General features: G+C 36.9%; 1 protein-coding gene across 4 annotated transcripts in view; it reads left to right on the top strand.

Moving 5' to 3' along the window:
- The window catches only part of Cmss1 (cms1 ribosomal small subunit homolog), a 295,468-nt gene that overhangs the window by 249,963 nt on the left and 24,322 nt on the right, over positions 1-21,183 (top strand). For all 4 annotated transcript variants that reach the window (XM_070030394.1, XM_070030395.1, XM_070030396.1 and 1 more), the window contains one exon: positions 16,448-16,536. In XM_070030394.1, the coding sequence (XP_069886495.1) occupies positions 16,448-16,536 (89 nt within the window). The remainder of the gene's footprint in view (positions 1-16,447; positions 16,537-21,183) is intronic.

Below are 21,183 nucleotides of genomic sequence, written 5' to 3'. Positions count from 1 at the left end.
TTCTTTTTTCATCATAGTAATGATTTCATGATTTTAAGAAATTCTAAAGAATGCTGTCTAGTTATTGCCACTAGGGAATATATTGAGTCTCATAAAATGAGTAATCTCCAATTCAGCAAATTTTAATTATACTAAAAACACTACTATTACTTAAGTTTAAACATGAGAATTTATAGGAAACGTTTAAATATGGTTCTTTGTCTATTACATATTTCTATGTATATTCCACAAGTCTAAATTTCTCTCCTTAAGTCTTTAATATAACTTCCAGGTATTCCTTGCACTCTGTAATGCAAGGAATATAGTTAATCTTATACACACTATGTAGAGAAATTCAATATTATGTTGTTACTGTTCACTAAGGTTTCTGTTGCTAAATCAGTGTCATCTTTTATCTAAAATTTGTTTTACTGAAGTCCTTGTTACTGCAAGTGATATGTCTATCTTATACCCAGTGTCTTCCCTGGAGTATATTCAGTTCTTTTCAGTTTTAACTTTTCTCTTTTTCCCTCTAGTGTTTATTAGTGTTGCCTTTCTCATTAATCAGTGTTGAAATGACTCTGTATATATCCTTCTTATCCTCTTAATTTCACCCACCAGGACATCATCTCTTACAAACCAAACTCTTGCCAGCCACATGTCACATTTCTCTAAGCAAATAAATTTTCTCCATATGCTTAGTATATACCCTTGAGCCCTATAGCCTGTTTCCCCTCTTAAAACAAAAATGAGGAAACAGCTGTTTCTCAATTCCTATAAAAAGTGTGTCCTGTTTTATAGATCACGCTGGACAGCTCTATTTTGATGTCTGCAATATTACTTGGTCCTTGAAATTGTGAATTTCCTGGACCTGAATTTTCCTATCACATTTGGGGAAGATTAAATACACAAGATGATTCAATGTACTGTATAGCCCAAGAGGTCTTCTCTATCGTTAGTTTTGGTTGCTACTGAAAGACTCACATAAAAGAAATGCTTTCTTCCCTATAGCACACAAACTTTTAATCTCCTAGAGCTCATGTTATGTGGTTATTTCATGCAGTATCTCAACAGATTTGGAAGAATATATTTGTCAGATTCTATAGTGCATGCAAAATACACAAACACGAAAGGACACCCTACCCCCACCTCATCATCTAGTGGAGATGACAGATACAATGTGATGACTATTTTAACCAAGGTAGACCTGAGCTATAATGCCTACCTATAGGAGGAATTAGCAAACCACAACCTACAGGCTAGACACTTGTTTTTGTTCTTGTTTTTTATTTTGTTTTTCATTGTCAAGGTGATATACAGAGGGCTTACAGTTACATAAATAAGGTAATAAGTACATTCTAGTCAAACTTGTTTCCCCTTCCCTTATTTTTCTCCTACTTCTACTTTCCCTTCCCCCACCACTCCCACAAGTCATACAAGTCATTTCCAACATTTTGTCTTATGTATATCACTGTTGCATTGGTTCCCCCTTTGTCCTTTGTCTCACTATTCTTAGACACTTGTTTTTATAAAGTTTTGTTGTACATAACTATACCCATTCACTTACATACTCATTGATTTGAATATTATACAATATGCAGTTGTGATAAGAGAACATCTGGTCCATCTGCATAAAGCATTTACTATTGTATCCTCTGATTTTAAAAAAAAATGCCATATCCAGGCTTAGAGAAAGGATCACCAAGTAAGTTTTTCATTACCAAAGAATTGGCTAGTGTGAACAACAGGGAGGATGCCAGCATTGCTAAGGGATGGGTGAAAGAAGAAAGTATGTAAACTATTGAAGTGATGGATTGAGGACCAAATCACTGTAGTAGTCCAGAAGACAAAGGAGGAGAAAGCGTTTTAAAAGTTAAGGGGCAGTCTGGGCTCTGGTGGCTCACATCTGTACTCGTAGATACTCAGAAGACTTAAGCCTAAAGATCCCAGTTCAAAGCCAGTCCAGGCAGAAAAGTCAACAAGACATCATCTCTAGTTAACCAGCATAAAAGCCAGGCTGTAGATATGGCTCACATGGTAGAATGCCAGCTGTGAGCAACTAAGCCAAGTGAACTTGAAGCTCCTGGGTTTAAGCCCTGGTACTACCACTAAAAAATAAATAAAAATAAAAACAAAACAAGGGTCATGGAAGAGCTAATTATGCATGTGCAGACTGCCAAAAAGAAAAAAGAAAAATCATAGTACAGGCAAACAATAATTTGCTTTATAACCATTCAAATTTTTTCAAGACTTTTGATGACATCGCAAAATATTCATGATACAACATTAAGGAAGAAAGCATTTGTATGTAACATGAATTACGTATGTAAAATTGTATGTATACATATGCATATATACAAACATACTAGTATGCACAGAGAGAAAAAAAGGTAGAAATAAACACTTCAAAATTGTAATTGTAGTGGGACACTGGTGTTCACATCTGTAATCCCTAAGGAGGCTGAGATCTGAGGATTGCAATTCAAAGCTAGCCTGGGCAGGAAAGTCTGTGAGACTCTTTTTATTTTTTTAAATATTTTTTATTGTAAAGATCCTGTACAAAGGGGTTACAGTTACATGAATAAGGTAATGAGTACATTTCCTCTCAAGCATTGTTCCCCCCCCCTCCTTTTTCCCCTACCATCCTTTCCCTCCCACCTCCCCAATTTTTCTCCCACTTGAAAGCTGTAAAGTTCGTTTTCAGCAGAATGTTTTATACATCTCATTATCTCCAATTAACCACCAGAAAACCAGAAGTGGCACTGTGGCTCAAAGTAGTAGAGCACTAGCATTGAGTTGAAGCCCCATGACCAACAACAATTTTAATCATACATCCTATTTTATTGTATCATTGTCTTTTTATAGTGGGACCAAGTTTTTAGTTCATATTACTTTACTATATTTTCTGTAATCTTTGCAATCCGTATATTAAGGTTTTTATCAGGGGAAAAAAGCATTTTTTTAAGTGAGAAGCTTTCATATTGTATTGTACTGTATTGATAATTTTCATTTTGAGTTTATCTTATTTAGTCTGTTAAACTCTTCCATCTCTGCTGCATCCCACCTTATACTGTAAGGTATAAGAGCTGTGGTTCTTGAATATCATTCCAATCACAAATCCTTGCCTCAGAGTTGGTTATTAATAGATAGGCCTAAGTCTTTCGCTCCATTTACCATTAGGAAATTTTATTATTTTTCCATGAAGTGGCTAGACAACGTTAAACATTCTGAAGCTGGACATGTGACCACTTAACGATTTCCAAGATGTACATCAGGCCGTGCGTAAGTAATCTAATAGGCAGTTGGAGCCTCTGTAAAGGCCAAAGGGCAGTCTTAACTGAACAGTGCACTTTTCACTGTTTTTCCTCAGGATTATTCTTTGTAACTAGAGTACAAGAGCAGCCAATCTGGTTTCAGTCTCATACATGTTTTTTTATCATGAAATTTCTGTTCAGGGGAAATTATGTAACTCATGTACCCACATAATGGGCCATGTTCACCTATATTTTTTTAAATGTTACCCTATCCCTCTACTTAACCATTCCACCACACTCTGGAAATTTTGACAAGTCCAGGATGTACAACATTCTAAGAGAATTTGGCCTAAACCAAAAGAGAATCATAAATCACAGAAGTATGACTTCATCATTCCACACATGAGAACACTGTAGAATCAAGTAAGGATTTTCCCAAAATCACAAAAGTTAGAACTAAAAGTTCACTCTTCTAAACTGTCACTTCTAAAACAGTGTCTTCACTGTTCAGAGAACTATTAAAAGGTGTTCTGCAAAGATCAGAGTTTAGCAGTCAAACAAGCCTGAGAACATTCTTGTCCCTATTCCCTCACTTGGAAACTTGTTATCCTGAAGGATCTCTGGCCAGGCACTAGTGGCTCATGCCTGTAATCCTAGCTCCAGAGGCTAAGATCTGAGGGTCAGGGTTCCAAGCCAGCCAAGGCAGAAAAGTCAGTGAAACTTCTTTCCTCCAGTTAACCCACACACAAAAAAAAAGAAAGCCAGAAGTGAAGCTGTGGCACAAGTGATAGAGTGCTAGCCTTAAGCACAAAAGCACAGAGACAGTGCCCAGGCCCAAAATTCAAGCCATAGGACTATGGTTGTAGTTCATGCTTTGCCAACCTGTCCCAAATATTCTGGTGTTAAAGTTTCCTGTGGGAACAGGCAGTATATTTAGTAAGCAAAACTCTAGATCTGTTGCTAGGGACATCCTAGGCTATAAAAACAGCAGCATTATGTAGATTAGATTGTGGCTGTTGCCATGAGAGATGGCAAAATAAAAAGAGAAAAGGAATCATCCCTCTCCCCATTCCAGTTCAGAGCGCTGAGAAAATGTGAGACAGAACCAACTCACAGGGACTTACAAGCATTTGTTCAGTTAAACCTTTTAGAAAAATAAGATCTCAAGGCACTTTAGGAATGGAGAAGGTTAGATCATATCCAAGTTCTTGCTGTGTATAAGAGAGTTTTTAAAAAAAGGGAAGGTACAAGCTAGAAACAGGAAATAAACATAAGTGGAGTGGCATAAGCCACACTAATGTTAAAACCTGATGAACCCCTGTAAGCCAGGAGTTTTTGAGGGCTGAAATGTGCTGCCTGACCCTTGGACCTGTGTGGTCAGAAAAGGCCAGGAGACTGAAGCCCCAGTCCCCTGGAGCTCCTTGGAGCAGCTCCTCAAAGAGCAGGTGCTGTTGCCCTGCGTGAATTTGTTGTTCTTTTTGCCATCTCGTTCCCTGTAGTCTTTTCTAACAGTTCTGTTTTTCTGTTTCATGGGACATTACAAACTGCTTGCTACCTTATAGCCCTAAGTCTCGTTTCTGATGTCAGGTGATCTTACAGAGGAAGTGAAAGTTGAACTGAATGTTGGCAATACTGATAGAAAACAAGATTTGGCAAGAATTAAAAGGAAGACTAGACATTCTGAATAATCAGAATAAGTGAGAGATACACTCACAGACAGGGTGATTCTTTTCTGAGATGAATTGATTATAGAGCTTTCTGTTATAGTCATAGCATATCTGTAGTAATTGTTTTACAAAATGTGCAGACATGGTTTTAAAAAATGGCACTTCCTTCATTACACAAGCTCTCTTAATAGAGGAAGTCAGAGTTGAGAGCCTCATCTTCCTTGGCTATGTTTCTTGCTACCTTGTCCTTCTCTTCCTCCCTGTGATCTGCACTGCTAATGTAGCTTTAGGCTTTCACAGGGTTCAGCCTCAGGGTCTGTTTTTGGATGTGGGAATTGTATGCTCTTAGTGATGCCGGTGGGAGTCTCTTAATGAGCTGGGAACATGGTTCCTGAAGAGTAGTTCTCAGCCCTGGTTCTCTTGGCCAAATAAAACATTCTGGCTCCTAGGGATGAGTAATTTTAGCCAAACACTGTAGACTGTTTAAGTACAGCTGTGCATCTAGCATTAGTTTTCAGTTTGTATAGTATAGCTTTCCCAGAGAACAGCAGAACATGACTAGGAATATAAATGAACCACCCCCCACACACACACACAAGTGAAATTGAACTAAATTAAGATGATTTTTTTAAGAGCCAGATTATAATAAAAGGAACAGTTCAATAGGAAGCAATAACAGTACTGAACTTTCATATACCTAATATTCTCATGGAATATATAAAAGTTGGTGAAATTACTAGAAAATGTGGAAAATTTGATATGAGATGTTAATAAACATGTTAATAATTAGTTGATAAAATATTCGTTCTTGAGTAGGGGAAGGGGAATAACAAAATGCTGAAACAAGGACACGGATGACCCATTGCAACAATGATACTCACAAGACACTGTGTTGGAAATGAACTTTACAACTTTGGGGTGGGAGGAGGCGTGAAGGAAGTGGGAGAAGGAAGGGATAATGGGAGAAAAACAAAGGAGGGATAGCATAGCTCGACAAGAAATGTACTCATTACCTAACTCATGTAACCCCCTGTACAGCATCTTTACGGTAAAATAAAATTTAAAAATATATATTAGTTCATAAACATAGAGCACATTTAGCAGTCCTCAGGATGCTGAAGCAGAAGGATCCTGAGTTCAGGGCCAATTCGAACAACATAGTGAATTTGAGGCCAACCTATTATTCATAGTGAGAGCCTGTCCCTAAAACAACAACAAAAATAATTATTTTCAAAAAAAACCTTAAAGTATTTTTAATACTTGAACACCTTAAAGTGTTTTTAAAATTTAATTATATACTAGACTATTGTTTGCTAAACTCTGGCCTATAGGCCAAGTCCAGCCAGAATGAGTTACTACAAATATAATTTAGCAGGACAAAGCTACACTTCTTTTTTTTTTAATTTTTATTTTTTATTTATTTTTTATTGTGAACATACTGTACAGAGGGGTTACAATTACATGGGCAAGATAATGAGTACATTTCTTATCAAGCATTGAAGCCTCCTTCTTTGTTTCCCCCTTCCCATCCCTTCCCAGCCTCCCCCTGCCACCCCCCCCCCCGCCACCAAAGTTGTAAAGTTCATTTTCGACATGACGTGTACTTCTTATTGTTGCAACGGGTCCACCTGTATCCTTATTTAAACGACTTGTTTTTCCCCTTCCCCTCCGCAAATTATACCGACATCAAATACAGTGAAAGCAGGGGTTATACTGTGGGGGAGGGACATACAAAGCAACTAAGAAATAATCTTATAAATGCGTTAGAAACAAATGCATGAAAGAAAAAACATTTAAATACATATCTAAGAGTTCATTTTCCTAACATCACATTATCTGACCTTTTCTGCTTGACTCATACATATACTAGATATTGCAAATAAGGGAAACCATGAGACCTATGTTTCTTTGGGCTTGTAAGCTACACTTCTTTATTTATATTTTGCCTTTGGTTACCACCACAACAAGAGAGCCAAGTAGAACTAACAGGGGCTTTAGTGCTCTGAAAAACTAACATTTTCTGGGGGTTTTCATTTTTACCTGAAACGTGCTGATTCTTGTGCAATATAATAAAATATGTCTTAGCAAATGACAGAGAATTGGTATACAGGCCATTTTTCTAACCAAACAAATGATTGGTTTAAAAAAAGAAGAAGGAGGAGGAGAAAGGAGGAAGAGAAGGAGGAGGAGGAGGAGGAGGAGGAGGAGGAGGAAGAAGAGAAGGAGAAGAAGGAGAAGAAGAAGAAGGAGAAGGAGAGGGAGAAGGAGAAGGAGAAGGGAAGGACCAAAAAGGAAAGAAAAACTTTGAGCCAGGCACTGGTAGCTCATGCCTGTAATCCTAGCTACTCTGGAGGCTGAGATCTGAGGATCACAGTTCAAAGCCAGCCCAGCAAGAAAGTCTGTAAGACTCTTATCTCCAATAAAAACCACTAGAAAACCAGAAGTGGCACTGTGGCTCCAGTGGTCGAGCGCTCACCTTGAGCTGAAGAGCTGAGGGACAGTGTCCAAACCCAGAGTTCAAGCCCCATGACCGACCAAAAAAAAAAAAGAAAAATCATAAGGGGAACTATTAGGAACCACACGTTTATATTCCCCACACCCCACCTCCAAAAAATTATATGTGTGATGGCATTTGTGAGGTAAAAAGAATTAGATGAGTTTATGATGGTAGTCCTTTGATTTGTGCCCTTATAAGAATACACCCCCAAAAGCTCACACATATTTTCTCTTCTCTTCTCTCTCTCTTTCTCTCTCTTCTTCCACCCCTTGCCTTCCTCCCTCCCTCTTGCCCTCCCCTCATTCTTTACCTACCCTATGAGGATATAGATCTCAGATTTTTAGCCTCCAGAACCATAAGAAAACAAGTTCTTGTTATTTAAGCCACCCAATCAAGGGTATTTTATTAGGACCATCCAAAATGATTTTTACAGAAACTTAAAAATACTTAGAATTAAGTGATAATCAAAAATTTCAAATACTAAAATATATGGTATTTAGCTTACTTTCACAGAATATGTGACCTAATGTTTATATCAGAAAAAAATGAAAATTTTAATAGGCTAAATGTCTTAAGTACAAAAAAAGGCAGAGAAAAAGAAAATAAATACTATCATTTAGTATAAAAGGTGTAATAGAAAACCAATTTTTAAAAAGTACATATTTTAAAAAGAAAAAAAATCTATCAAGAAAAATGAGGGTAAAAATAAAAGTATATGAGAAAATAAAAAAGGAGACATAGTACCAGCTCTCTTCAATAAACTTGAGAAATTAGATAAAATAATTTACCTACAATTACCAAAACTGAATTAAGGTCAAATAAGAAAAACGAAGTAATCACTTAACAATTAGAAACAAAAGTACCCTTTTCAAAAACATACTCCCAAAATACTGATTTCTCCTGGATTTACTGACAGATTTTTTTTTTTTTACCAGATCTCAAGGAACAAATAGTCTCAACTACATATAAATGTATTGGAGGATGAAAAGAGAAAACTGAGATTCTTCCTAGATCTTGTATGAAAAACCTCAAAGAGGCCTAAGCAAGATAGCAGAAAAAATGTTATTTCTAACTTTTGAACATTGATGGGAAAATGCTACCAAAAAAAAGAAGAAATACATTACAACTTATTGTTTATCCTAAGAATAACAACACTGACTTACATTAGACAACCTGTTTTTATATCACCATACCATGTAGGAGAAAAAAATCTATGTAAACATCAGTAAATGCAAAGACAAAAATCATTTTATAACATTCAAGACTTACTGATGACTTAAAAATAAAGCAATAAGTAGACCTCATACAATATAAGCAAAATATTAAACTGTAACCAGCATATTCTGTTGCAAGGTTAATGTTGGGATTAAGCTTAGACTATTTCAATCCAGATCTACTAATAATTAGGTTGAGCAAGTATTACAAATTAATGAAGTAACAAATGTTAACTTGTCTACTTAAAAACAGATTTATTGAGGCCTGATCTATATAATAAACTTAACCTTTTAGGAAATACATTGAATTATATGGTATGCATGCAATTGTATGGCTACCACCGCAGTCAAGATATAGAATATTTCTACCACTCTACAAAAGTCCCACCTGTAGTCCTTGGTAACTATTGATCTGGGGTTTCTAGCCAGAAAGTGCTAACTCTCCCAGTATGTTAAACAAGTGAGAGCATGCATGATACTGCCTGTTGAGTCTGACTTCTTTGCTAAATCCATTCTTTTGTAATCCACCCATGTTATTTGTTTCAGTACTTTGTCTTGTTCTTTTTTCCAAGATGAATTCCACAAGATTGTTAAGCAGGAAGCTAGGTTTCTGTGAGGCCTGAGTATTGTCTCCAAAAATAAATAAAAGATGTGAAATTACCAGTTCAAAATTATGTATGAAAGATGTTATGGTGGTTTTTGTTTCCGCATTTGTTTTTGAGACAGTCTCACTGTCTAGCCCAAGCTAGATATTCTTCCTGCCTCAATTTCTCAAATGATGGAATTCAGGCACAGGTCAAGAAATTATTTTGAGTAAATAAAGACATAAATGTGCTGCTACAAGCACATGAATTTGGTAATTTTTACTCATCCCCATCAAAAAGGAAAACGCATTCTTTACGATTACATACAATGAACCATCTACTAATATTGCTGCAAGAAAGACCTTCCATTCAGTTCCATTTTGAATAGCAAAAATGTGGACCTAATGGTCTGCTTACAGTTTTATGTTTATGATAATTGGAAGAATTTTCCACTGATTAGTTTCAGGTTTCATACATTCCAAACTTGGTTTCTCCTCCACTGCCCACATAGTTCTGCCAGTGCCAGAGCACACTCATGTCATAATCTGCAACTTTCCAACACTGCCCCCTTTGTGTCAGAATGTTGGTGTGTTAGCACAGAATGATCGGAGTATTCTTGCACTAGAACAGCTAAGCAGTAATTTAACTACAACCAGAAGTGATTGCAAACCACATAAATATCTCATTAAATTTAAACTAAAAGTATGTGCAGCCAGATTAACTAGTTTCACAAAATACCTGTAGTCTCTCCCATACCACTCGTTAGAGGATATGTGACAAAGGAAAATTCTGAGTGGAAACAGTGGTCTGAACACTGTGGTTAAAATATCAATCTTGTAAACTTTTAAAGAACAGTTGAGTGTGTGATCCTATTGCCAGGGTATCTCAAGGACCTAGAAGGAAGAGATTTATGAAAGCAAGTACCTACAGTCTTAAGATACATTGTGGGAAATTCAACATTAGATTCTTATGAAAGGATAAGCCTGGGGCCAGTGGCTCATCCTAGCTACTTTGGAGGCTTAGATTAGGAGAATCCAAACTCCAGGCCCGCCTGGATATACACATGAGACCTCTTCTCAACCCATCATCCCAGCAGCCTAGATCCTTCTGAAATCAGAAGGATCATGATTCAGGGCCAGCATAGGCAGAAGTCCTTGAGACTATCAACAGAACAGAAGTTGGGCATGGTGGTTTGCTCTGTCACCCTATCTATGATGTGAAGACTCAAATAGGCAGAAGTGCAGTCCAGGCACATTCCTAGGCATGAAAGTAAGACCTTATCTCAAAAAATAGCCAGTGTTTAAAAGATCTGGCAGTAACTGTTCGCAATAGCTAGGATATGGAAACAACCTAGATGCCCCACCACAGATGAATGGATCCAAAAATTGTGGTATCTATACACAATGGAATATTATGCAGCCATTAGAAATGACAAAATAATGGCATTTGCAGGGAAATGGATGGAGCTAGAAGGAATCATGTTGAGCGAGGTAAGCCAAGAACGAAGAGACAAACAGTACATGGTCTCCCTGATAAGTGGATGATGAATCCAAAATGTTAGGTGATATGACAAAACTAACAGGACTTAAGAAACAAAGAACTCCCACTCATCTGGTTGAACCACTACTAAATATCCCCATGCTGCTGATCACATATATGGTATATAACATATGAGCACCGTTATATATTATAGACTGTGATAGACAATTTGCTCCAGGAAAGTTAGAATGAACTTGTGACTTTAAATGAGCATCATTATTCCACAATACTGTGAATTTCCGGAAATTAAGTAATCACTTAATCACGATCAAAAAAAAAAAAAAAAAAAAAAAAGAACCTTGGGGAAGGGAGGGAGGGAGGGGATGGTAGGGGGAAAACAATGGAGGGGGTAACAATGTTCAAGAGGAAGTGGAAGTGTACTCATTACCTCACTCATGTAACTGTAACCCTCTGTATAGTATCTCTACAATAAAAAAAATTAAAAAAAAAAAAAAAAAAAAAGATCTGGCAGTATAGATTAGTGGTATAGAACGGACCTAGAAAGCTTGAAGCCCTAGGTTCAAACCCCAGTACCTAATATGGGGAAAGAATAGGTTGACAGAAAGGAAGAATGTGCAGTATTCTCTTTTCACTTACTGTTGTTATTGCCTTAGATTGGAAAAGGACAATGTACTTGACTCCTCCCTTGGAAAATTCCAACCAATCCTAGCTAGGGATATATATATATATATATATATATATATATATATATATATATCATCTTTAGGAAGTTGAGAAACAGGCAGTGCTATCTTAGTGATACCCTTCGTAGGCTGAATCACGCACTGGGACCAAGTGGCACAGGCTGGCTTAGCCTCAAATCCCAGTAGTCTTGGAGGAGCCTGGGTACTGGAATCAAGCTGGCTATATTGTATCTCCATATTTCTCAATCAATATTCTGTTGATGGAAATAACCGAGCCAGCATTCTCACTTCAGAAAAACAGTTTTCTTTTTTGGAACCAAAAATATCATGGTGTAAGGAAACAGCTAACTTATTCTTTTTTTTTCTTTTTTTTTTCTTTTTTGTGAACATACTGTACAGAGGGGTTACAATTACATGGGCAAGATAATGAGTACATTTCTTATCAAGCATTGCAGCCTCCTCCTTTGTTTACCCTTCACATCCCTTCCCAGCCTCCCCCCGCCCCCCCCCACCCAATTCTTCCCCCCCCCACCAAAGTTGTAAAGTTCATTTTCGACATGACAACTTGTACTTCTCATTGTTGCAACGGGTCCACCTGTATCCTTAAATGACTGGTTTTTCCCCATCTCCTCCACAAATTATACCCACATCAAATATAGTAAAAGTAGGGGTTATACTGTGGGGGAGGGACATACAAAGCAACAAAGAAATAATCTTATAAATGCATGAAAGAAAAAACATTTAAATACATATCTAAGAGTTCATTTTCCTAACATCACATTATCTGACCTTTTCTGCTTGACTCATACATATACTAGATATTGCAAATAAGGGAAACCATGGGACCTATGTTTCTTTGGGCTTGGCTTACTTCACTTAATATAATTTTTTCCAAGCCTTTCCATTTCCTAACAAATAGGGCAATGTCATTCTTTCTGATGGAGGCATAGAATTCCATTGTGTATATATACCACATTTTCTTGATCCATTCATTTACTGAGGGGCATCTGGGTTGGTTCCATATCTTAGCTATGGTAAATAATGCTGCAATAAACATAGTCGTGCTGGTAGCTTTAGTGGTCTTGTTTGTAAACATTTGGGTAAATGCCCAAAAGTGGGATTGCTGGGTCATAGGGGAACTCTATGTGAAGTCTTTTGAGGAACCTCCTGCTTTCCAAAGTTGTTGAACAAGTTTACACTCCCACCAACAATGAAGTAAGGTTCTCTTCTGTCCACATCCCCTCCAGCATCTGTTGTTGTTAGAGTTCTTGATTTTTGCCATTCTAACTGGGGTGAGGTGGTATCTCAATGTTGTTTTGATTTGCATTTCTTTTATGGCTAGGGAGGTTGAGCATTTCTTCATGTGTCTATTGGCCATCCTTCTTTCTTCTTCAGAGAAGTTTCTCTTTAAGTCTTTAGCCCACTTATTTATTGGGCAGTTGTTTCTTTGTGGATTTGTTGTTGGGGGATTTAATTTTCTGAGTTGCAAGTATATTTTAGATATGAGACCCTTGTCCGTTGTATGGCTAGTGAAGATCTTCTCCCAATCCGTGGGCTTTCTCTTGATCTTGCTAGCTATGTCCTTTGCCATGCAGAAGCTCTGCAACTTCATGCAATCCCATTTGTCCAACCTTTCTTTGATTTGTTGTGTTTCTGGGTCTCTATTAAGAAAATTTCGGCCTGCGCCAAGGAGACGTAGGGTTTCTCCTATTCCATCCTGTAATGTTTTCAGAGTGTCTGCTTTGACTCCGAGGTCTTTGATCCATATGGAGTTGATTCTGGTGCAGGGTGATATATAAGGATCCAGCTTTAGTTTTCTACAAGTAGTTAACCAATTTTGCCAGCACCATTTACTGAAGAGGCTGTCTTTCTTCCATTCTATTATTTTAGCTCCCTTATAGAAGATTGATTAGTTGGCTATAGGTCTGTAGGTTCATTTCTGGGTTTTCAATTCTATTGGTCCTGAGGTCTGTTCTTATGCCAGTACCAAGCTCTTTTGATTACTATGGCTTTATAGTAGAGTTTGAAATTTGGTATTGATATTCCTCCAGCAGTGTTCTTTCCATTGAGGAGCGTTTTTACAGCTAACTTATTCTAACTACAGTGATATGAGATAACCTCATTTTGTATGTTAAAAGGTTTGAGAGATGAAATAATCTTTTGGTAAAAGAACTCAGATTTAGGGCATTTGATTAACAAGTTATTTTAAATATTTCTTCTGAGCATAAAAGTCTTTTAAAATATGCTGCTCATCTTCAACTACAGTGCTTAACTATAGACCAAATTCAGAATTTAGAAGATCTAGGAAATAGAGAAATATAGACCTAAATATAGATTATATTCAGAAATTAGCACACCTGAGAAACAGAGAAACACAAAGCTCAGAATTTTCTTAAGATCACTACTTGATCTATAAACATTGATAGAATTATTCTGGCAATTGTGTGTCTGTAAATAATTCTTACTTTAAAGTGATTGTTAAAACTCATAAGAGGATTTAATGTTTTACAAAAAGAAGATACATTACTTCTGTAATAAAAATGTAAGTAAGGCAATAGGTTGGTGAGGCAATGTAAGAATCTTGAGGTCAAGAGTGGCTTGTACCTTTAATCTTACCCTGTAATCCTACTCAGGAGTTAGATTTCGGGAAGCTTATACTTCAAAATCAGCCCAGGCAAAAAAAATTAGTGAAATTCAATTGCACAGTCACAAATATCTACAATCCTAGTTACTCAGGAGGCCTTAGGTAGGAAGATGACAGTATGAGACCAGTCCAGGCAAAAATGTAAGATCATACCTGATAAATAACTAAATCAAACAAGAGCTGGAGGTATGACTCATAGGACAGAACACTTGTCTAGCAAATAAAAGGCCCTAAATTCAAATCCTAGTACACTAAAAAATAAAAATAAAAAAAAACTATTTCCACCAGACTGACTGAAGATTTCTTTAAACAACCATATCATCTACAAATAAAAGATGTTTAATTTCTTTCTTTCTAATATACGTGTTTTTTTTCCTTTTCTGGACATATTTGTTAAAAATTCTAGCACTATGTTGAACAAGTCAGATGAGGGCTAACATCCTTGCCTTATTCACAAACAGGATCGTATTCAGTCTTTATTAAGTGTGATGTTCATTGAAAATTTTTTATAGTCTTTATCAATTTCCATTCTTTAATTTGTTGACCTATAATTAACCTATCTTGGCATACGTTCCATGATATTTGAATTTGTACTCTGTTGCTATGGATTGGAGTATTTTCTTCACTCAATTTTTGAGACAGGATTATAAAAGTTTGTATCAGATCTGTGTTTGTCTGTTTCTTCTTTCATACCTATCAGTTTTACTTACATATTTTGTAGCTTAACGATTTGCTAGATAGATATTTAGGATTACTGTGTTTTCTTAGCAGATTACCTTTAATCATTATACTATATCCTCATTCTCCTGTAAGTTATTCATTTTCCTTTGACAAATATTTGCACGTATATCTTCTGTCTTTCAACTTGCCTACTGTCCCTATAGGTAAGTTTCTTATTGCAGCATATAGTCAGGTTATTCCTTTTAATCCATTCCATCATTCTTTGTCTTCATATATATATATATATATATATATATATATATATATATATATATATATATATATATATATATATATATATATATATATATATGTATATGTATAAAGACCATTTACATTTAATGTAATCAATGATACATTGGGATTAACTGCCATTTCATTTTTTTGTTTGTTGACTGTTTCATGTGTTTTCTTTAGGATCTCAGTTTTTATGAGTATACTTTATGGTACTTCTCTCTAGATTTTTTAGTAGATGTTAAGCCCACTAATACATGGCCTCACTACTGTTGGGTGGTATAGAAATACCTAATTCTCTACTATTAATCCTCCAAAATCATCCCAGTAAGAGGGGGAAAGATAACCTTCTTTACAAACAGGACAACATAGAAAATTCAGGCTTCCAACTTCTGGGAATGACACTCCCAACTCCCCAGTTGTGGGAAAGGGAAAAATTGTTGAATAGTGTTGTCACAGCTTGGCTGGGACGGTATCCTTTGGGAAGGGGCTAGAATTTTTCCTGTTGTGTTTGGCTTGAGTGAAGTGATAGTTACATGAAAGCTTCTAGTCATACCAGGCTCCCCTTTTCCTGATTTGGCTTTTGTTTTGTTGTTTGTTGTTTGTTTGTTTGTTTGTTTTTAAGAGATCAGACTTGTGGGTTTGGTTTGGGGTTTTTTTATTTTTTTGTTTTTTTGTTCTGTTCCCTGTAGTATTTCTGGTCAGCTTGCTTCTTCAGCTGTAACAAAATGAGTAAAAAAGCTAATCCAGGAAGCTCACCTCTGTGTTGTTCCCTAGCTGATCTTCCTTTTTCTCGTGTGTGTGTGTGTGTGTGTGTGTGTGTGTGTGTGTGTGTGTGTGTGTGTGTGTGTGTGTGTGTGTGTGTGTGTGTGTGTGTGTGTGTGTGTGTGTGTGTGTGTGTGTGTGTGTGTGTGTTAGGATTTCTAGTTTTACTTAGCAGGAGTGGCTATCCTTCTTGAAGTGGTGATTATAAAGATCCAAACCATAACAATGAAAGTTACAAAGTTAATCGTGTTAGACATACAGTTCATCATTAAATTTTCAGATTAAAAAAAAATAAAACCATCTGATATGCAAGGAAATGGATGGACTTAGAACAAATCATGTTAAGTGAGGAAAGCCAAACTCAGAGAAACAAACAATGCATACAGAAGCTAGATCTAAAATACACCAAGACATAGTAAATTATATAGGTCTCTAGGCATTCACACAGTGAGACCAGTGGAGGATATTCTCAGAAGAACACAGAGGCACAATGCCTATCTGCATCTAATTATACAAAATAATATTTATCAAAATGAACTACAGGAAATGGAAACAAGACAAAAAATACCATTTTAATACTTCAAACTGTCTCTATTTTAGATGGAACCAAGAAATAGAACCTTCTTTTTAAAAAAATGTAGTACCAAAGTTGCATGCAGAGGGACAAAGAGACACTGCTCTAATTCTCAAACTTTGTACTTCCTAGAAATATCAGATAATGAAGAAAGAGGAGACACAGACATGATACAGCAAGAGACAGTTCCAGTTCCTGCCCTATCAAAGAAAACCAAACAGGTAAAACCAAACAGCCACATTCTGGGAGTCTCATCTCTTAGTTTCTGAAATCAGACTCTTTATCCTTTCTGCAGCATTTCCTTTGCCCTAACATCAGTTGGAGGAATTTGAAGGAAGCTTTTACCTTCTCTGCCTCTGAAAAGTCCATGCTTCCTTAATTTTATTTATATGCAGCAACATGTGTTTTCGCCCCTTGATTTTACTTTTTTTACTATTAACACATTTTATAATATCTTTGATTTTTATTTTTTTCACAGCAAATTCAACTTTATTTTTCTTCTGGGTATAGTTCCTAAGAGGAGATAAGTAGTATAAAGATAAGGAACAATTACCTCACACAAACATAGGATTAGTGTACCGTGTCTTGCTATCAGCAGGTTCCTGGACCCTTATTTCTACCAGCACTGTAGTAATGTATTCTCTTCTGCCTTTGTATTCCTTCCAGTAACTATTTGAATAACCTTCAGTCCCCTAGGCTGTTTTTTTTTAATCTTTCTATTGATGTTTCAAATACTACTTGTATACAATTACAGCTCTTTTTCAAACTTGATGAGCAAATCCATGTGTGATTTCCTTTTTTTTAAGAAGTGTTTGCTGTCACCAAAGTTTGTCATTTTCATTAGACTAATAGATTTGTGATCTTACTCTTAAGGTAAAAGCCCTAAACTCAATCCATTCTAGGGTGAGAGCCCTTCTTCTGTGAATGGCTGCATAGATTACATCATTTGGGGGGGGGTACATAAAATGATGAATATAGGCAGTGGGATTCAGGAAGTTGACAAGAAGCATAGATCTGTCCTGTCATATACCAAATGATTTGTGAGCCTTATATAGGCCAAGGGCTGGATCTTCCCTATCTCTGCTTGAGAAGATGACTCTACCTAAAGTGTGTTACCAGGCTTTGGATAACTGTGAGAAGCTATTTAGCATAGTGGTAGTGACCTTGGGCAAGTTAAACATCTCTCACCTCAGTCTTTTTCTTTTCCTTTTTTTTTTTCTTTTGGGGCAAGTACTGGGGCTTGGATTCAATGCCTTACTCTCACTCTTGTTTTTCTGATCATAGCTGGTACTCTACTTCTTGTGCCACACTTCCAGTCTCGTTCAGTGGGTTTTTGGAGGGAGGTAATGGAGATAGAATCTCTTGGACTTTTCTGACTGGGCTGTCTTCAAACTGCAATCCTTATATCTAAGTTTCCTGAGTTACTAGGATTACAGATGTGAACCACTGGTGCCTGGCTTGTATCTCAGTATTGGTGAAATGTTGATAATAATTATATATCCTCACAAAGTTGCATGAGAATTAAATGAGTCACTACACATTAAGCAGTCCAAATTGTGGTTAACAAAGTGTAATCAGTGTTCATTATTGTAGTGAAATGTCTTTTATTTTGGTCATAGCTTACCTTTAAAGGAGGAGAAGTATAAAATGGTGTACATATTTAAGAAATAATCATTTTGATGTCCTCTGCAACTATTAAATATTTTGCTGAAAGGCTCAAACCCAATTTTTGTTTTAACCATTCTTTCAAAGACCTACAGGTTAACATCCTTAGTGTTTTAATTCATTTCCTCAAGATGGAGTTTAATTTTACCTTAATATTCCCAGTATTACATTAAAGCCATGTTGTTTTTGATATTTGCCCAACCATAGAATTTACTTCCAAATATTTTTCCTCATATCCAGCTCCATGGAGGGGCCGGGGCGGGGGGGGGGGGGTGTCCTGTAAGTGGGCTTGAACTCAGAGCCTGGGCACTGAGGTATGTTGCTCAAGGCTAGCACTCTACCACTTGAACTACAGCTCCTACCCCAGATTTTTTTGCTGCTTAATTGTAGATAAGGGTCTTGTAGACTTTCCTGCCTTAGCTGTCTTTGAACTTTAACTGCAGTCCTCAGATCTCAGCCTCCTGTGTAACTAGGATTACAGGCATGAGCCATGGATGCCTGGCTCATATAGCTCCTTTTATAGCTCTAACTCCTTGACTTTTCCTTTCAAGTTATACAGATGTAAGGGAACTATAAGAAAAAAAAAATGAGAGAGAAGAAAGTACATGCATACAGCACCTGGGACTGAACCTTGTCCCAAATTGGTACTATTACTTCTGAAATAAAGGATGGCTGACAATACCAGAACTCAGTTTTCTCAACATTCATCCCATCATTCAGCCTCTTCCTTGACTGCAGGCAGCTTCTTGAAATGTTCTCTGTCTCTCTGTCTCTCCCTCTCCCTCTCTCCCCCACCCCCGAATTCATTCTCCCACCCCAAGAATCACTTTATTATCTCCATCTGGTGCATTGGAACCAGGGTTTCTTGGATGACTACTTTGTTACCAAGCAGTGTTGGGCATTGTGGCTAAGTATCAGGGAAAAAAAAGTACTTCATAATATATTTAAATTTTGCAATTTTTCTAATTTTCTTAGATGCTTTTAAAGTTTTTCTTAATACATGTACATAAACTACCTGGCATTCTGCTGTCATCTGTAATCAACAGGCTTTAATGTCACCAGATGGGACTATCTGCCAACGTACTTGGCACTCTCCTTTGCCTAAATGAGCTTCACGTTGTATTTCTGTGTCTATACCTCCAATCTATTCAGAATGTCAAGTAGCAGATTTATAACTTCTTGCAGGTTTTTTAAGCCATACAACTACATCATCTCTAACAACCATTTCACATTGAAATAAGCATCTTTGGCCTGCTCAACAGCATGAATATAAACATTTGCCAGAAGTTCTTTTTTTCCCATGTATTGCTTCCAAGACAAATGATTTAGCTCTTCTACTCTTGGAGATTACATCACCCTTCTCCTTCATCAGCATCAGTCATTTCAGAGCCAGCACTAGTGACTTTGTAGTTGTGGTTCCCGGAATATAAAACCATGCAAGGGATCTTGTGACTTTTCATTGATGCCTGTGTGATGTCAGTAGCTGTTCAGTGGTTTCATGGCCCAGCCTCTCCCCTTCAGAGACAATCCTGGACTGTTCATCTGTCCTTTTGTTTATCTCCTTGAATCATAAAAATCTTCCAAAAAGTATTTATCCCTCTGCTCCTTGATCACTGTATTTTATGTTCCTAGGATTACATCATTTCATATTCTCTTCACTTATTTCCAAAATCACTTCTGATTCTTGTTCAAAGAAATCTAAACTATGTGCTTTATACTCTCTAATTCACCTTTTTCCTTTTTCATGATAGTGTCTCTGCTCTGTTCTTTTATTTGCAATGTATTGTTTGTCAGCAAATTGCCCAATAGTACAAAAAATAATAATTATCTCACCAGCATGGCTTAGCTGAGCATCTCTGACTTTAGATCTTTCATCAAATGCCAGCTGAGTTGTTCACTGGATTAGGGTCTCATCTGGGGAGAGTCCACCCTCAAACTCAAGCTCATGCATGTGGTTGTTGGCAGATCTCTACAGGATTACCTCCAAGCCTTGCAATTGGCTTCCCCCAGGCCAGTTGATCCAAAGGGAGTGAGCTAGAATGCCAAAGACAGAAATCAATCTCTTCATTTTATTTGATTACTTTTCTTGCCTTCTTTTTATTGTGTATTATTTTGCAATTCTTAATTGTTTTCATTGTGCTATAATTATGTATGCATACAATGTACTTCAGTCACATTTACCTTTCCCCTTCACCTCTCCTCCTACCCTTCTCTACCCTCCCCTTTTCTTCCTGGTTTCCTCTCCCCCTCTAAAGAATTCCTCCTTTTAATGTCAAATATATAAATAGAGTAAATACATATTTTTGTGTGAGGATTTTTTTCTTTATAGCCGAATAATATTCCATTTTACACACACACACACACACACACACACACACACACACACACACATATCACATTGCCTTACCCATCCCTTATAGGTACCTAGGTTGGTTCAGATGCATAGGTATTATGAGCAATGCCACAATAAACTTGGATGTGCAACTGTCTACTGTGTGCTGACTTACATCCCCTTGGATATATGGCCAGGAGAGGTATAGCAGTATCATGTTGTCATTTGTTTTTGTCCATTTGAGGACTCTTCATCAGGATTTCTATCATGGCTGGACAGAATTACATTCTCACTAACTACAGTCATGGTTTTGTTTTCCTTCCCCCACATTCTCCACAGCACCTGTTGTTTCTGTCATGATTGTCATTCTGACTAGGGTGAAATAGAATCTCAATGTGGTATTGGTTTGCATTTCCTTTACAACTTAATTAAAATTTTTAACATTTCTTCTCGTATTTGCTGGCTATTTTTACTTCTTTTGAGAATTGTCTATTTCATTTATTTGCCTTTTTTTTTTTTTTTTTGTCGGTTGTGGACCCTGAACTCTAGGCCTGGGCACTGTCCCTGAGCAATTAAACTCAAGGCTAGCACTCTACCACCTGAGCCACAGCACCACTTCCGGTTTTCTAGTGATTTCTTGGAGATAAGAGTTTCATGGTCTTTCCTACCCAGGCTGGCTTTGAACCGTGATCCACAGATCTCAGCCTCCTGAGTAGCTAGGATTACAGGCATAGAGCCACTGGCACCCAGCTGTAGGCTATGTCTTTGCTCTGGTCATTGTTTCCTTTGCTGTGCAGAAGCTTTTAGGTTTAAAGCAATCCTATTTGTAAATTTTTGTTCTTATTTCCTCAACTAATAGAATCCTGTTCAA

Source organism: Dipodomys merriami, unplaced genomic scaffold, assembly GCF_024711535.1.
Source record: "Dipodomys merriami isolate MVZ:Mamm:240054 unplaced genomic scaffold, mDipMer1.0.p SCAF_2, whole genome shotgun sequence".
NCBI classification, from domain to species: domain Eukaryota; kingdom Metazoa; phylum Chordata; class Mammalia; order Rodentia; family Heteromyidae; genus Dipodomys; species Dipodomys merriami.
The sequence above is the reverse complement of the archived record's forward strand: the minus strand, read 5'-3'. Positions and strand labels throughout refer to the sequence as shown.